This window comes from Galeopterus variegatus, unplaced genomic scaffold (genome assembly GCF_000696425.1).
Source record: "Galeopterus variegatus unplaced genomic scaffold, G_variegatus-3.0.2 Scaffold262, whole genome shotgun sequence".
In the NCBI taxonomy this organism is placed as follows: domain Eukaryota; kingdom Metazoa; phylum Chordata; class Mammalia; order Dermoptera; family Cynocephalidae; genus Galeopterus; species Galeopterus variegatus.
In genome coordinates this window covers 27009-43027 of record NW_007726373.1, presented here as the reverse complement: position 1 = coordinate 43027, position 16019 = coordinate 27009, and the positions used below count along the sequence as shown (strand labels likewise).

At 39.3% G+C, this 16019-nt stretch overlaps 1 protein-coding gene across 2 annotated transcripts in view; it reads right to left on the bottom strand.

The window, feature by feature from the left end:
• The window catches only part of TNRC6B (trinucleotide repeat containing 6B), a 146249-nt gene that overhangs the window by 116968 nt on the left and 13262 nt on the right, over nucleotides 1–16019 (bottom strand). The window contains exon 1 of one of the 2 annotated variants that reach the window (XM_008566671.1): nucleotides 11642–11832. The exons of the other annotated variant lie outside the window; for it this stretch is intronic. Coding sequence (XP_008564893.1) covers nucleotides 11642–11646 — 5 coding nt within the window. The 5' untranslated portion in view covers nucleotides 11647–11832. Of the gene's footprint in view, nucleotides 1–11641; nucleotides 11833–16019 lie in introns of those variants that run through there. 2 annotated transcript variants of the gene reach the window in all.

Below are 16019 nucleotides of genomic sequence, written 5' to 3'. Positions count from 1 at the left end.
AACTGCTTTCTACAAGATAAAATCCAAATTTCTAAGAATACAAAACCCATCAAAATACAACTCTAAACTACCCTTCCACTCTCCTCCAGACAGCCAATTCCTGTATCCCACTAATATCTATTTCCCAGACACTCCCACTCACTTCCCAACTCCTCACCTTTGTTTATGCTATTTCCTCTGCCTGAAATGCTAACAATAATGAAAACAGTAGCTAACACTGACCCAAGCAATGTGCTAAACACTTCAAATTCTCATTTAATCCTCATAACCATTCTTTGAGGTAGGTACTATTACCATCCTTACTTACCAATGAGAAAGCTGAGGCACAGAGGTGATTTCCTTGCCCAGCACTGGGCTAATAGATCACACAGCTGTCTTCACTTCAGAACCTCAGTTTTTAACCACTACTTTATACCACCCCTGGTTTATTCACCATCCCCTTTACCAAGCAACTCCTTTTTGCCTTTTAATACCAGCTCAAATGTCTCCTCTTTGGTGGAGACTTCCCTATTCCCATGGGCCTCTCTCTGCATCCTCTAGTATCCTTCAGCAACATCTTTATTATAGGCAGCCTCACTATGTGTTTATCCATTTATGTTACCAGCTGAGTTCCAAAGATAAAAGTCAGGTCTTTTTTGCCTTTGTATTTCCAGCACTGTTCAGTGCCCGATACATTACATATGTTAAGTGAATACTTATGTAATAAACACATTCTCCCACTAGATTATACCAAGCTCAAATTCAAGTCTATCCAGCTCGTTACTGCTTCCAAACACCCTACACGGCTAACCCTAATCTCTCTCCTTCTCCTCTCATTGCACCAGGACTTTTTTTTTTTTTTTTTTTTAAGAAACACAGATGTTGAATTTAATTTTCTTTCTTTTTTTTTTTTTAAAAGATGACTGTAAGGGGATCTTAACACTTGACTTGGAGTTGTCAGCACCACGCTCTCCCAAGTGAGCTAACCAGCCATCCCTATATAGGGATCCGAACCCATGGCCTTGGTGTTAACATTTTTTAAAAAGTTACTTTTAAATCTGGTTGTTGTGTTAACTATAAGTGGACTGATAAATTTGATTCTCTAAACCAGCAAAACTGGGGACAGCCTGGAATATAGCAACTCATTAGAGGTTTCCTCAAACTTTTTCAAACCACAGTGGGACAACAGTGGATCATTAAATCAATTTAGCAGGTTGGTTGGAATCAGCTTTTATGGGTTTTGTTTTGTATTTTACAAAATGGACTTGAACAGAATATAAATGAATACATTACACACGGTATCAGAAAGTAAATACGTTTGCTTCAGTGTATATATACATTCATATGTTTACAGAGTCTCAGTGCAAATTGTATTTTTTACAGTGGATCCAATCAAAAAGTTTGAAAGCCACTGTTCTAAGCTACCCAATTATCTAACTTCAGCTTAAAACTTCTTGGCATAAAAAGTACAGCAATTATTTTCTGCAAGCAAAGGGGTGAAAGAAACAATGGCACACAGAGGCAACTACTGATCACAATCCTTCTTGCTCTGGGTTCCTGGGAGAGGGCCAGTGATCAACTAACGGCTAGACCTCAGGCCTTATTAAGGAATTAAAGGGCATTACTTAAGCCCGCTGCTATATAGTCTGGTTTTTACAAAGGCATAAATGGACAACCAAAATGCACTTCTAAAGGAAAACTAAAACATAAGGGATTACTTTCCATGTTGATTAAAAAAACAAACAAAAAATGGGATTTAATAGCTGACACCCCACACTCTTACATGGCACTCCATAGAAAAAATAAGCTCTTCTATGTCAGCTGAAATCAAATTGTCCAGTAACCAAAAACCAGTGCTTAGTCTCCAGTGTGAACAAGGTTTGGTTCCAAGCAGAATTCAAAATCATTTCTATCTTTACTGGTTATTACTTACAAGATCTAAGTTAATAGCTACAAAGCAGTCTAAATCAGGGCTGGAAGGTTAGCTCAGTTGATTAGAGCATGGTACTGTTAACACCAAAGTCCAGGGTTCGATCCCTGTACCAGTCAGCCACTAAAAAATAAATAAATAAAGCAGCCTAAATAAATGAGATAAAGAAAGTCTTCGAACCCGCTTTTTATAAACTACAAAGAACTACCCATATTTAGTAAATATTAATTCTACTGGCCCAAGTCGGCAAAGAATTCAAAATGAGTGTGACAGTGTAAGGCCAAACAACCTGCATATCACTAAGAGAAGTGAGAGACAAGCACAAAACAATAGGCCTTGTGGCATTCTTTCCCGCTCATACACCTCCACCAGACCAGGAAGGCTGGGACCACTGACTTCAAGCTTCCAGAACACACGCTCCTAATTCAATACCTCCCCACCTGCAGTCACCATCTCACTGATTCCACAGAGTTCAAAAGAAATTTACATAAAGGAGCAGGAGTGGTCCCACCCCCGCCACTCAATCTGTTTTTAAATGAAGCCTCTGCACCAGCATTTCAGATATACGATACAACTAGCCTGTTTCAGAACTTCTACCATTCTGTTGACCTCAGCCAAAAGAGTATTTTTTAAATTCCTGTTTAAAATTTTGGAAATCTGTGTACTTTTACAAAAAGTTTGTATCCTCACATGCAAAATTAGGGATCTGACCCTTTCATTTCTAAAAATTCCACTACGATAAGCCATCATGTGTTCTAAGAGACACTAATCCTGTAAAATGCTTTGTGATGGGGCCGGCCTGGTGGCGCACTTGGTAGAGGGCAGCGCTCCTGCCAAGGGTTCGGATCCCATATAAAGACCGGTCCGCTCACTGGTTGAGCACGGTGCGGACGCAACACCGAGGGTTGCGATCCCGTTGCCGGTTGCGGTAGGGGCACGACACTGAGGGTTGCGATCGCCGGCCTGGTGGCGCACTTGGTAGAGGGCGGTGCTCCTGCCAAGGGTTCGGATCCCATATAAAGACCGGTCCGCTCACTGGTTGAGCACGGTGCGGACGCGACACCGAGGGTTGCGATCCCGTTGCCGGTTGCGGTAGGGGCACGACACTGAGGGTTGCGATCCCATTACTGGTCACGAAAAAAGATAAAAAGGAAAAAAAAATGCTTTGTGATGGTATGAAGCCATTTTGAATATTTTCAAAATGTGCATTATCTGTAAAATAGCCAATTTTACTTTGTACAACCCTGCACTGTCCAATACGGTAGCCAAATGTGGCTAGGGCGCACTTGCAATGAAGCTAGTCCCACTCAAAAACTGAATTTTTAATTGTATTTTAGTTTAATTTAAATCTAAAAATGGACACATTTCCACGACTGGAATACTTTTGTATGTTTGAAAAAGCTTGGGTATATGAATCTACTTTTTCATGAAAAAGTAGTAAGTTTTATGAAATCTAAATATGGATCAAGTATTTCCAAATGTAAATTTTGTTTGAATTGAAATACATTTTAAGTATAAAAGACACGACAGATTTTGAAGACACAGTAGCATGAAAAAAGGAATGTAAAATATCTCACTAATATTTTTAAATTGATCACATGTTGAACTGATATTTTGCACATATTGGGTTAAATGTATTATTAAAATTAATTTCACCTTTTTTTTTTTTTACTTTTTAAATGTGTCTCCTAGAAAATTTAAAATAACACATGTGGCTTCCATTCTCTTTCTACTGGACAGTGCTGGTGAAATCTAATGATTCCCAAACCTTTCCAACTGGAACACCTCCATACGCCAAGGTTCGGGAACATTGCTATAACCAAATACTCTTCTTCCTGTGCAGCATCTAAAACTGCTGACCACACCTGCAACTGAGAAGTCCCTCCTCCATCTTCAGTGACTACGACTGACCGTCCTCCTGTATAAACCACCTGTCTTTTAATCCTTTCCCAGGTCCTCTTTCTCTTCCTATCCACAAGGTCCCGTTCTCAGTTCTCTTTTCTATTCTTTACACTCCCATGGTGACCTCAAGCCACTCCCTCAGCTTCAACTATTACTTCAGTGTGAAAGCCTTCCAATTCTTTATCTCCACTTCTGACCTCTTTCTCAAGCTGCAGCTCCACACTGCCAGCTGCCTGCTAAGCAGTTCCACCTGGAAGTCCCACCAACTTCTTAAACACAGTCTGACCTGGAATGCACCATCTTCATTTCTGTTGTAGATTCCCAGCATTCACCTTAAAAACCTGGAGTCTCTAGTCTCATGATCACAATCTTTTCTTTTCTGGTGGCTGGACCTTGGTGTTGTCGGCACTATGCTATAACCAACTGAGTACCTAGTCAGCTCCTATGGTCACAGTCTTAGAGCAGGCTCTTTCCTAACAGTCCTTTTTGCCACAGCCTCCTAACAGGCCTGCCTGACGCTAAATTCTCCCGAGCCACCCCCACCCTTCATGTGCCAGTCTTCCTCTGCCCTACTGCTATATAAGTAGTCTCAAAATACCACTTCAGTCACATTGCCACCAAACTTTCAACAAGTCCTGGCTGTCTACCACAGTAATTCAAACTACTCAGCAGGCATCCCCGCTCCTCTATACACATCCAATCTCCAGTCAGTCCTCCCTGGACATACTTAATCCTCTTCCACCTTCCTCCAGCTAGAATGGCTTGCCTTCTGGGTCTACTCATTACAATTTTGCCCAATCTTTAAGGCTCAGCTCAAATACAAAGTCCTCATAAAGGCTTCTCTGATCAATCCAGCTAAAATCAGTGTTTCTCCTCCCTCAAACTCTTTTGGTATCTCTAATAACCACTGTGGTAATGGGAGTACTGGGCCTTATCCTCTTTATAAAATAACATCCCCTTAGTAGCATTGAACAGCACCCTGCACTGCATATTGTAAGTATGCCATCTTTGGACATCTTACCAAAGAAATCAACTTAAAAAGCAAAATCTTTGTAACTCGAAACTACTGATCATTTCCAAATTTCCAGAGCAGATCTCTGATTACTCCAGACCTTCATTTAGATGTCCCAAGATTAAATAACTCCAAAATTAAACTCCTGATCTCAACCCCACACCTGACGCTCATCTAAATAGACCTTAACTCAGTGAATAGTAGCACCATCCCCCCAGCAGCCAAGGCCAGAAACATAGGTGTCATTTTTAATTTCCTCAACTCCGCCTTCTCACACTCAGTGATCAGATCCTGTGAAATCTTCCCAAATATCTCTGGAATTCATCCACTTCTGCCCAACTCTACTGTCAATTCAGGCCACCATTACCTTAGATTACTGTAATATCATCTGGTCTTATCCACATCCCTCCAGCCATTTTCCACATGCAACCAGAGTAGTCTTTTAAAAGTCCAACCTGAACGGGTGACAGACACTCCTGCTTAAAAACCTTTCAATTGTTCTCAAGATAAAGACTTCCAAACATGAAGACTTACAGACTCTTCTGCATCTGACCACGGTTCAGCTTTTCAGCTTCACCTCTCATTTCGTAGATAATTCTTTCCCTTAAGCACATTACACTTCAACAATGTCCCAAGTACTCTATGCAGTTGCCCCCAAATGCCAATGTCCGTTCTTGCCTCAGGGCCTTTGCACAAACTGTTTCCTCAACTTGGGTTATGTTTCCTTCCTTTGTAATCACCCAATACCCCAAGCCAGCCAGCCTCCTCGCATTTATAATTCTTTCTACCTTTAGCAATGGTACTTAGAGGAAATTTCCATACTAATTCTATCTCAGGGCCTTTGCACAAACTGTTTCCTCAACTTGGGTTATGTTTCCTTCCTTTGTAATCACCCAATACCCCAAGCCAGCCAGCCTCCTTGCATTTATAATTCTTTCTACCTTTAGCAATGGTACTTAGAGGAAATTTCCATACTAATTCTATGCTAGTACTTATCTCAATACCTGGCTTGTAACAGGTACTCAATAATTATTTGCTGAATAAATGAGTTGGATAATTTTCTGGGTTAAAAAAAAAAATTCCAAGGGTCAATAAATGAAAGCCATTTCTATACCATCTAAATTAATTCAAAAGCATCATATAAAGTGGGCAATTGACCTAAATTTTTATTTTATCTGTCTTTTGGGTCAAAACTATTAATAATTTGGTTAAATGAACACAATTTACATTTTTGGGCTCAGTATAATCAAAATGAAGGAAAAATACTGTATTCTATGTTCTCCTTTGCCTTGTAAACTCTAAAACCAATTCATCTGAAATTGCTGAGAACCTTTTGATGCAAAACACAGAATGTATGAAAAGCAGCCAAGCAAATGTAGATACATCACAGAAGCAGAGCCTGAAGGAAACTGGAGAATATAAAAAGACAACATCAGACCATAGGAATGTAGGGACTTTATTAAAAAAGAAAAGGCTCAGTGCTGCTCCTGTCCTTGTCCAGGCTAAAGCTTCCTGCAATCACTGCACATGCTTCATGATTGTGGTGTCCATGAGAAAGAACGGAGGCATTCTGTGGAGCCATAAAAGCATTTCTGGTTTATTCAACAAAGGGATATACTGCAAAGGGGAAGGAAACACTAAGCAACGAGACTAGGTGCCCAGGCCTCACATATGTATAGCATTTCCTTTATGCTTCACAATATCTGATCCCCATTTTACTGATAAGGAAATAGGGGCCTACATTCACATATCTAGCCCTAGTGATTGTATACTCAGGTCTAACTCAAGTATATTTTTATTGAGCACTTACTCCTGCCATGCCCTGTTCTGTAAGCAAGTCAGATAAGGTCTCTGCTCTCAGGAAAGCTTGTAGTTTTGTGGAGAAAGATGTACCATACGCAAATATAGGAGTCCCCCCTTTACCACGGAAAGTTTCACTTTCTGCAGTTTCACTTATCCACGGTATGGTAGAATAAGATATTTTGGGAGGGAGAGAGAGAGAGAGAGACCACATTCACATAATTTTTATTATAGTATATTATTATAAATGTTCTATTTTATTATGTTATTACTGTTAATCTCTTACTTACCTAATTTATAAATTAACCTTTATCACAGGCATGTATGCACAGGAAAAAACATAGTATTATAGGTTTCAGTATTATCTGCGGTTTCAGGCATCCACTGTGGGGGGTCTTGGAACATATCCCCCGTGGATAAAGGGGGGCTACTGTAATATAATTTCAGATGGTGATACAATTAAGGGGTATTAAAATAGTAAAGTTGGGGGATGTGATAGAGTAACTAGAAGGGTGACTTTAGGTTGCAAAATTCTCAGAGATAATTAAAAAGATAGTTTTGAAGAGATGGTTTGCAGAACTGAAGAAATGTTTGACAAAGTAACTATCACGTCAAACCTTAAATAGAAGTCTCTAGAACTATGAGAAGCAAAAATTACCACCCATTCCCTAACTATCAGTAATGATGACTATAGTTATCCTAGTCCTGCCCAAAGCAATAAGTTAAACAGTCACCAGATAGCAAATAATTCCATATGAACCAAGTGGCTGTTCAAGGCAATGGGCTGACCAAATTAATTCTTAGATCCCCCAGCACCGACATCAGGGCATAATAAATGATTGCTGAATGAATATATGAAGGAAGAAAGAAAGGCAAACAAGATGTCACTGCCATGGGTTAAATCCCTTTTTGGGCCACGTGGCTTCAAATCACCCCGCCACATTCTGCCACCACCAGTCTTAATCCCAACAAGCAGGTGAGAGAAGTGGGATTAATGTAAATCCACGAACAATACTGTACTGGGGAACAATAAGCATATGCCGTCCCTCTCCCCAGCCAATGGTCAGAAACCCTATCTTAAAATCATAAGTTCCACTTAAATAAAGTCTAACGTCCAAATGATGACTAGAAATTAATAAAGGCGTAATTATTTGGCTTCTTTAAATAAGGGCTTTCCTAATGAAGATAATCGGGATACTTCTGTTACCAGGTCCTAGTTATAAATATTGCATATACCACCAAGTTGTGACAACCTGTTTACTACCCTTACTAGGTTGGTACTACTTGAGGACAGGGACAATGTACATTCACTCATCTGTGTCGCCTCAGAGCCATCTCCAATTTAAATAGCAGAAGGTCAATGATTATACAATCTGAGTTATAAAAATTAAATTCCCTCCAAACTTTTTAGTCATGGTAGGATGAAGACCACCCCTTATTTCTATTATCTGCTTGGCCTGCTCTGATGAACCTGAAGGTCTCATCATCTCACATCACTCCTTCAGTGTCTCTTGTAGAGTTCAAGAGCTGGAAAAACCTTGAAGTCTTTGCCTCGGTCTTCAGAAGTTTAAAGGACTGTCCTAGTGGCGATAGAGAATAACGAATGGCCATTCAAAGCGGAACAACAGAGCTGCGTTTGCACCATGCATCAAAGATGCCAATGCTTCCTTTCTGGGAACCAGATGGAAGGACTAAGAAACACTTTAAGATACAACTTCTGATTAACGCTATCAATTTTTGTGATGTTTCAGTAATGAACCTATGACATTTCTTTCTGAGACAGAGTAGTGTTGTCAATAATGACTTATTACTGTAAAATCACAAGTAGACACAGCATAAGGAAATATGGATTGGGGTGGGGGGGCTTTAGTAGGGATTATATTCATTTTCTTCAGCAAGAAACCTCCTCTGTACACACCATCTCATTTTTAAAAAGTAAAACCACCACAAACAAGTTCTAATACCCCTGGGTTTTGCTCTTTATAACATCAGCCACATTTTTAAAGTTTTTAAAGCTTCAATTCACACTACCAACAGAAAGAAAACTTCAACAAAAGGCACAAATTAAATACTATCCATCTGCACATTTGATTTATTACTCATTTTCACTTGTTTCTGAATTGCCATCGTTTGGGTGAGCCATAAGGACTGGATCTGCTGGAACTTACATCCAAAATGGCAGCTGAGCTTCTAAAATTAATCAGAGCCATAATGCTTACCACACATGAAACTAGGTCTTCTTTATCTCACCTTTCTACTAGCTAGGGGAAAAGAATATTTATAAAGACATTCCAAAGAATCAGATGTCATTCTGTTAATGTTCATCATATCATTCTTCTTTTTGCCTGAGAGAGCAGCCTCCCTGCTCTGGTTCCTCCGCTCTGCTCTGCAAACGGAATTAACCTGCCATTGACATGTTTACACAGTCCACAAAAACAAGCTAATGGCAAAATATGGAAAGCCTAGGTTTTTCTCTTCTAAGCCAACTTAGGAAATAGGCATCAAATGAATCATCTAACAAGTAAAGCCCCAAATAAGTGCTTTCATTTTCAGAAAAACAACAAAAATCAGAGCTATAAATTTTCCTTAGGTCCACCACAATGCAACACTGCCTATCACTAAGGTAATTTCTGTCTTTTTCTCTTTAAATTCGAGCTACAAAAAAATTCAGAGAGACAAATCTGTTCCAGACTACCTCTTTAATGCAATGTTTCCAATCCCTCTTACACAAAAGCTGAATTTATGTCACCAAAAAATTTACACTGAACCTAAATAGTCATTTCTCTACTTATTACTATTACTAATATTGGCAAAATATGGAAAGCCTAGGTTTTTCTCTTCTAAGCCAACTTAGGAAATAGGCATCAAATGAATCATCTAACAAGTAAAGCCCCAAATAAGTGCTTTCATTTTCAGAAAAACAACAAAAATCAGAGCTATAAATTTTCCTTAGGTCCACCACAATGCAACACTGCCTATCACTAAGGTAATTTCTGTCTTTTTCTCTTTAAATTCGAGCTACAAAAAAATTCAGAGAGACAAATCTGTTCCAGACTACCTCTTTAATGCAATGTTTCCAATCCCTCTTACACAAAAGCTGAATTTATGTCACCAAAAAATTTACACTGAACCTAAATAGTCATTTCTCTACTTATTACTATTACTAATATAATGACATTATTTGGGGGGAGGAGGCAAGCTGGCTGGTATGTACAATATTAGTTTTTAAAAAAATAATAAAATACTTGCTCTTTAGAGACATAGGACTTCAATTATCTTTATGTATTCAAATGGAAAGTCTTTTTGTTAAATTAGCGTGAAAGTCCCTTCATCTACACACAATTGGCCCAAAGAAACAGGCCATTTTCAGCACAAGAGGCCAATCCATTTTAACAGTGAATAAAGCTTTTGAAAACACTACACACCCTCTTCCAGACTGTCAAATTTTCAAAATGGTCCAGTATTTGTTCCATTTTATTTTTTTAACACTTTCAGGCCCAGCAAGCATGCCATAATTAGATTAATTAAAAAGAAAACAACAAAAACCACCACTCCCTTCTGATCAAAATTATTTCGTTTATGCTTAATTAGCTTTAATCCAAGTCTACATATTTAATAATGGGGATATGACAATTCAATCTATTTGCATATTTTAAATGCCTTTTCTAAACTATACTTTGTAACAGATTTAGAAGAAGAACAGTCTCTTTCTTATGCCAATATACCACCGCATAAATCAGGAGGATACAAATTAGGAAAAAAGAGAAAAAGAAAACAAGGCCTCTCAGAGCCAGGGCTGTGCTGAGGGGGGTGGGGTAGTTTACCCAGGGATGGGGGCAATTTACCCGCCACATCACAAACTACAATCCTTTCGCCCACCAGACTGAGAAGCATTACATCACACTCTCACAATGATAGGGGGAGGTGGCTCTGAGAAAGCAAGTTTTCAGCTTTCTTTCCTCCCTGCTCTCAGGCTTCTAGAATCCTGCATTAGGAGTAATGGAATTTAACTTCAGGCACTGCACAGTTCCAGGGGTTACTAACAATTACACAGACTTATCTATATGACCCTAAATGACCACTTCACTAGAGATACATGGCCGAAACAGGCAAAAACATACACACACATACACGCTGAATTTGTGCTTAAAAGCCCAGTTATTCATCTGTATAAAATTAAACAAAAATTTTATTTCGTGAGAAATGAAGGCCAATCTACAGGGAGAATTGACAAATAATTTCTAAACAGGGTGAATAGCTGTTTATATCTTTAAAACACCATGTTTACAAGATAGTCCTACCATTTGGTTGAAACCATGATCAAAATAAAAGCGCATCTGGCTGCACATCTGAGAACACACACAGAGACCTAGTGCAAATGAGCGCGCGCAGAAAAGAGAGGGGTGAGCCATATATCGCCTGGGAGGTTTTCAAGCAGGGGAATCTACAAACCCCAAACCTCCTTGGCGTTCTCTCGCCCCCAACCTGATGTTTAAAATGTATCAGGTCTTTCTTTAGGTTTTACATCTCCCTAGGAAGGATGGCTCAATGGAAAGAAAAAAAAAAAGGTTTTCACGTTCTAGGGCTTGCCCTCCCATATCCTTTGTCGGCCTTAGCAGCGGAAAGAATGCAAACCCATTTATATTTATGCAAATTTTTGCAGCAGATTTAAGGGGGGAGGGAGGTGGTCTGTGTTTTTTAAAAACCTCTTTCTAAATATCAAATTTCCAATTACTCGCAGCTTCACTTATTTGCAAGATAGAAACGATGATGAAAATCTGCATATAAATTAAAAGTGCAATTAAATCACTCCAACATTTAAATATTTTACCAAATCTTTCCCATTTCTAAAATACCGAATCAAAAGTACATCACGGGTCTGATTTACAGAGATTCACGAAATGCCTGAAGCCAGTCTCCATGCTCGACAAATGTCGATTTGCAACACCAGTAGTGAAAACGGTTAGACAAGATCCATATAAATCAATTGGTTTAAAAAAATTGAAATATTTACCAACCTCATAAAGTGCAGCAGTGCTTAAATCCAGCAAATTGAGGCATACAAGGTAGAAATGGAAATGAAAAAAGGTCCAAAAAATGAATTCTTTTTGTCTATCTGTTTTTTTGTATTTTAAATATTCAGAAACCAGCAGAGAGACTGTCGGCCATTTTGGCTTGAACTAACTCTCTCTCACTCACTCTCCCTCTTGCTCTCTCTCTCCCCCTCTGTCTCTAAAGGAAGCTGCTTTTTGTGACCTTCAAATAGAGGCGGATCATGTGACTTCGGGTAGGTTTGTCAATCAGGAAAGGGGCGGGAGCTGGGGCTGAAACTGCCTTAAAGGGGAAGCGGCCCTTTTCCACTCACACTCATTTGTGAAATGCTGTTATCTCATACTCTCCGCCTACAGACACGGCATGGGAAAGTGGCAACAGCATAAGGGTAACAGATGAACAAAACAGAAAAACCTCTATTGGTTTATGGAAATATGTTCAGTTGCTAACGATTCTTGCGAATTCTGGATCTTATCTTGGCTCGCTTGCTAGTTATTCTCTAGATGTTTGGGGAAGCACAGGCTGGCAAACTGCTCTTTAAAAGGGGGCTTAAACGAAGCTTTATCCAAACAAGAGACTTTAGTTTTGAATGATTAAGGTGAAACATAGGGCACAACTGATCTCTAACAGCTCCTAAAATGCAAAGAAAAAAACTCAAAGGAAATGCACCAAACTGTGAATGGCAATTCAGAAAGGTTAAGTGACTTCTACCAAATCACACAGCTAGACAGCTGCTGAACAGGGACTGGTTTCCTACTTCTGAATTCTACATTTATTATTTTTTGTGTATGTTTGTTTGGTACCTCCTCCCCCAAACCCATATAAGAACTATGCTATGTAGCATTGCCAACTGAGTTCCTATGCTACAGCAGGTCTGAGTCATCTTTAATCCCCTCCCCCACCTCAGGAAGTAGCTCTGCAGCTGACAGAGAATAGGCACTAAATTAAAAGCTACCAGGTTTCCAGCACCCCTAAGTCCCTTCTTCTCAGATGCTTCTTGATTCCTACCCACCTAGGAAACCTACGCTGGGTTTGCGTCTCTAGCTCTGCAGCTAACAGGCTGTGTAACTTTAGTACCTTACCTCCCTGGGCCTCGGTTTTCTCATTTGTAGGTGGTATCTTTGGTTTCTTTCAGCTCTAAAACTCTGCACTTGGCTTCTTTCTTTTAGCAGTTCTGTTCTTATCCTGGCCATTTTGAAAGTAAATCTCTACCCTGGAAAAGCTTCTTGACACTCACAGTCTAAACCAGGCCTTTCTGTTAAACACTCCCTTTACAACTTCTTCGGAGCAATGGCCATAACTGCAATTTGCTATTTGTGAAAGAATTTGCTTAGCATTATTGGTCTTCACAAGTAGACAATAAACTGTATGAGGTCAAACACCACCACGTCTTCCTTCACTGCCCTGTGAGGCCCCACACCAAATCCCACAAAGTAGGTGAATAAATGAATTACCCAAGTGTGCTTCTCTCAAGTGAACTAGGCTGACATGCCAGCCAGCAGAGAACTGATGGATGCTGGAAGCCCAGCTTTCTTTGAAAAATAACCTATGAATATTTTTAAAATCCCACATCTGTCATCCTGGCTTCCGGGTCTTTATACAGTCTCCCTCCACTTTTTCCAGTTAGAAGAACAGGTAAGGAGCTGTTTCATGGCAGGCAAAAGCCAATGCCTGGACGATCTGGCAGCTTGAGTATCTGTGGCATAAAATGCTTCCACTGTCTTTTCACAGAACCGAGTGGAACAGCCAGGCCCTGGACTGACAATTGAAATGTAGGCAAAGGCAGGAAACTCCTAGGGTGGAAATTTTGAATTTTAGTCTATTTTTATCCTTGCAATACCTTCCAGATGAGTTAGGAAAGCTAACTTACGTGGAGCCCGCTCAATATGTTGAAATGCATGGAGACTGCACAGCCACCTTGTTTTAATTTGTGACAGACATGATTTCTTTATGAAACTGAATTTTGCTAAGTCTCCATTCCCCAATGTAGAATATAATTGTACAAATGTTTAAATGTGTTGGCATGTAAGTGTTAAATAGCAAGCTGCATGAAAAGTTGAGAAACAGAACACATTTTAAAACAAAACACTGGTTCCATTTTCAAATGACATGCTCAATATTTTTCTTCAGCCTCCAGATCATCTTTTGTTGTATAATACCTCTAAATGTAAAGCAATTAGACTAACTGTTCATCTAAAACAAACAAGTGTAATAAATATACTATTTCCCTTGTGTTTCCACACAGAATGAACTCTGTAATATATTTATTGTACTTTTTCATATTAACAATTAGACAATTTTTTTTTTTCCTTTTTGTCTTTTTTCGTGACCGGCAACGGATCGCAACCCTCAGTGTCGCGCCCGTACCGGACCGGGACCAGCAACGGGATCGCAACCCTCGGTGTTGCGCCCGCACCTCGCTCAGCCAGTGAGCGGCCGGTCTGTATGTGGGATCCGAACCCTCGGCGGGAGCGCTGCCACACTCTCAAGCGGCACACTGTAGCAGTGCGCCACCGGGCCGGCCCCTAGACAATGTTTTAAAATTATACTACTACAATAAAAATACAAAGTAATAAAAATTTTACTCTTTAAAACAAACAAAAAAACCCAAGAACTTTCACATTCAAATGAGTGTTATCTTTCAAAGCTGGCACCTCTGGAGGTTACATACTATTATTCAAAAATTCCTGATTTTTATAAGGAAAATTAATGAACTGAACATTTAACTCAAAAATCTAGACCCCCAAAATTAATTAATAATGATAAAGGCATACACATAAAGTAACAGCCAAAAATAAAACAGTAGACTGGATTAATAGAACAAAAAACTGGTTTTTGTTTTTAAAAAATAAATAAAGCAGATAATCCTTTGGTAAGTCTGATCAATAAAAAAGAGAAGACAAACATTAGGGCTGAGAAAGGGGATATCATAACTACAGATTTAGAGAAGATCTTTTAAATTGTGCAAGAATCACACATACCTTTAGTCAATAAACTTGAAGACTAAATTAAGTGGATGCAGCCAAGGAAAACACTAATTATCAAAATCAACTCAAGAAAAATTAGGAAAACAACAATGCATAGCAGAAATTTGTAAGATATTCAAACGACTAGCCACTAAAACTACATCAGGCCTAAATGGTTTTTCTGGGCAAATTACACTAAACTTTTACTGAATGGATAATTTCCATGTTATCCCTACTATTCCAGAACTTATGAGTATAGAAGGGAAAGCTTCCTATTTTCTTCTATGAACCTAACATATTCTTAATACCCATTTGGACTAAGATGGTACAAAAAATAAAACTGTCGACCAATCTTGTGAAGAAAGACACAAAAATCCTAAGTAAAATATTTGCAAATAGAATTCAGCAGTTTTAAGAGAGTAATTCATTATGACCATGTAGGGTTTATACCAACAAAATACTTTTTTTTTTTTTGGTGGCCAGCTGGTATAGGCATCTGAACCCATGACATCGGGGTTATAATATACCAAAAATATAAGGATAGTTAAATTACAGCAATGCAAGGATGGTTAAATTATCTATTATCATAAATTTTCATTTGTTCAGCAGACATATACTAAGAGCTTTCTGTGTCAGATTGTGTGCTAAGTGCTGGGGATTCAACAGTAAACCAGAAGGTTCATGTCAACATGGAGCCAACATCCTGGTGAGAGAAGGAAATCACTGAAAAGGAAATAAACAGTTTTACTGAATACAGAATAACTGAGGAAGGCTCACTTCAGATAAGGTGGTTAGGGAAGGCTTTTCTCAGGAGCGACATGTATAAACTGTGTTGAAAAGCAACTGCTTGAGTGGTCAAGGAACAGGAGGGATAATCAGGAGGCTAGGTCACGTGAGCAGGGGAGAGAGGTATGAGATGAACCTTAAAAGGTAGGAGGAGCTAGATCATACTGAGTCCTGCAGGCCACAAGAAAGATTTTATTTTAGGAATAGTGGAAAGACAGAAGAGTTTTAAGCAGGAGAGTGAACAGTGCCATTTTATTCATTAGCCACCACTCTCCACTTAATACCTAGGGTCTACAAGCTTTCCAGGGCCTAGGAAAATGTTTGGGACCTGAAAAAATACAAGTCCAAAATACAAAAGGAAAATTGTAACCAAGAAAATTAATAGATGGAGGCTTCCGGTCAAGATGGTGGAATAGACGGGTCCCCAGTGTCATTCTCTCCCACAAATCAACCAATTTACAACTATAAAAAAGCAACGACAGCCACGCTGGGCTGCTAGAGCTCAGGGGAAGAGGAGGAGAGACCTACAGAGTGCATGAAGGTGGGAGAAGCCACGATGAGAGAATGAAAAAACCACTCAGACCATTTTGTG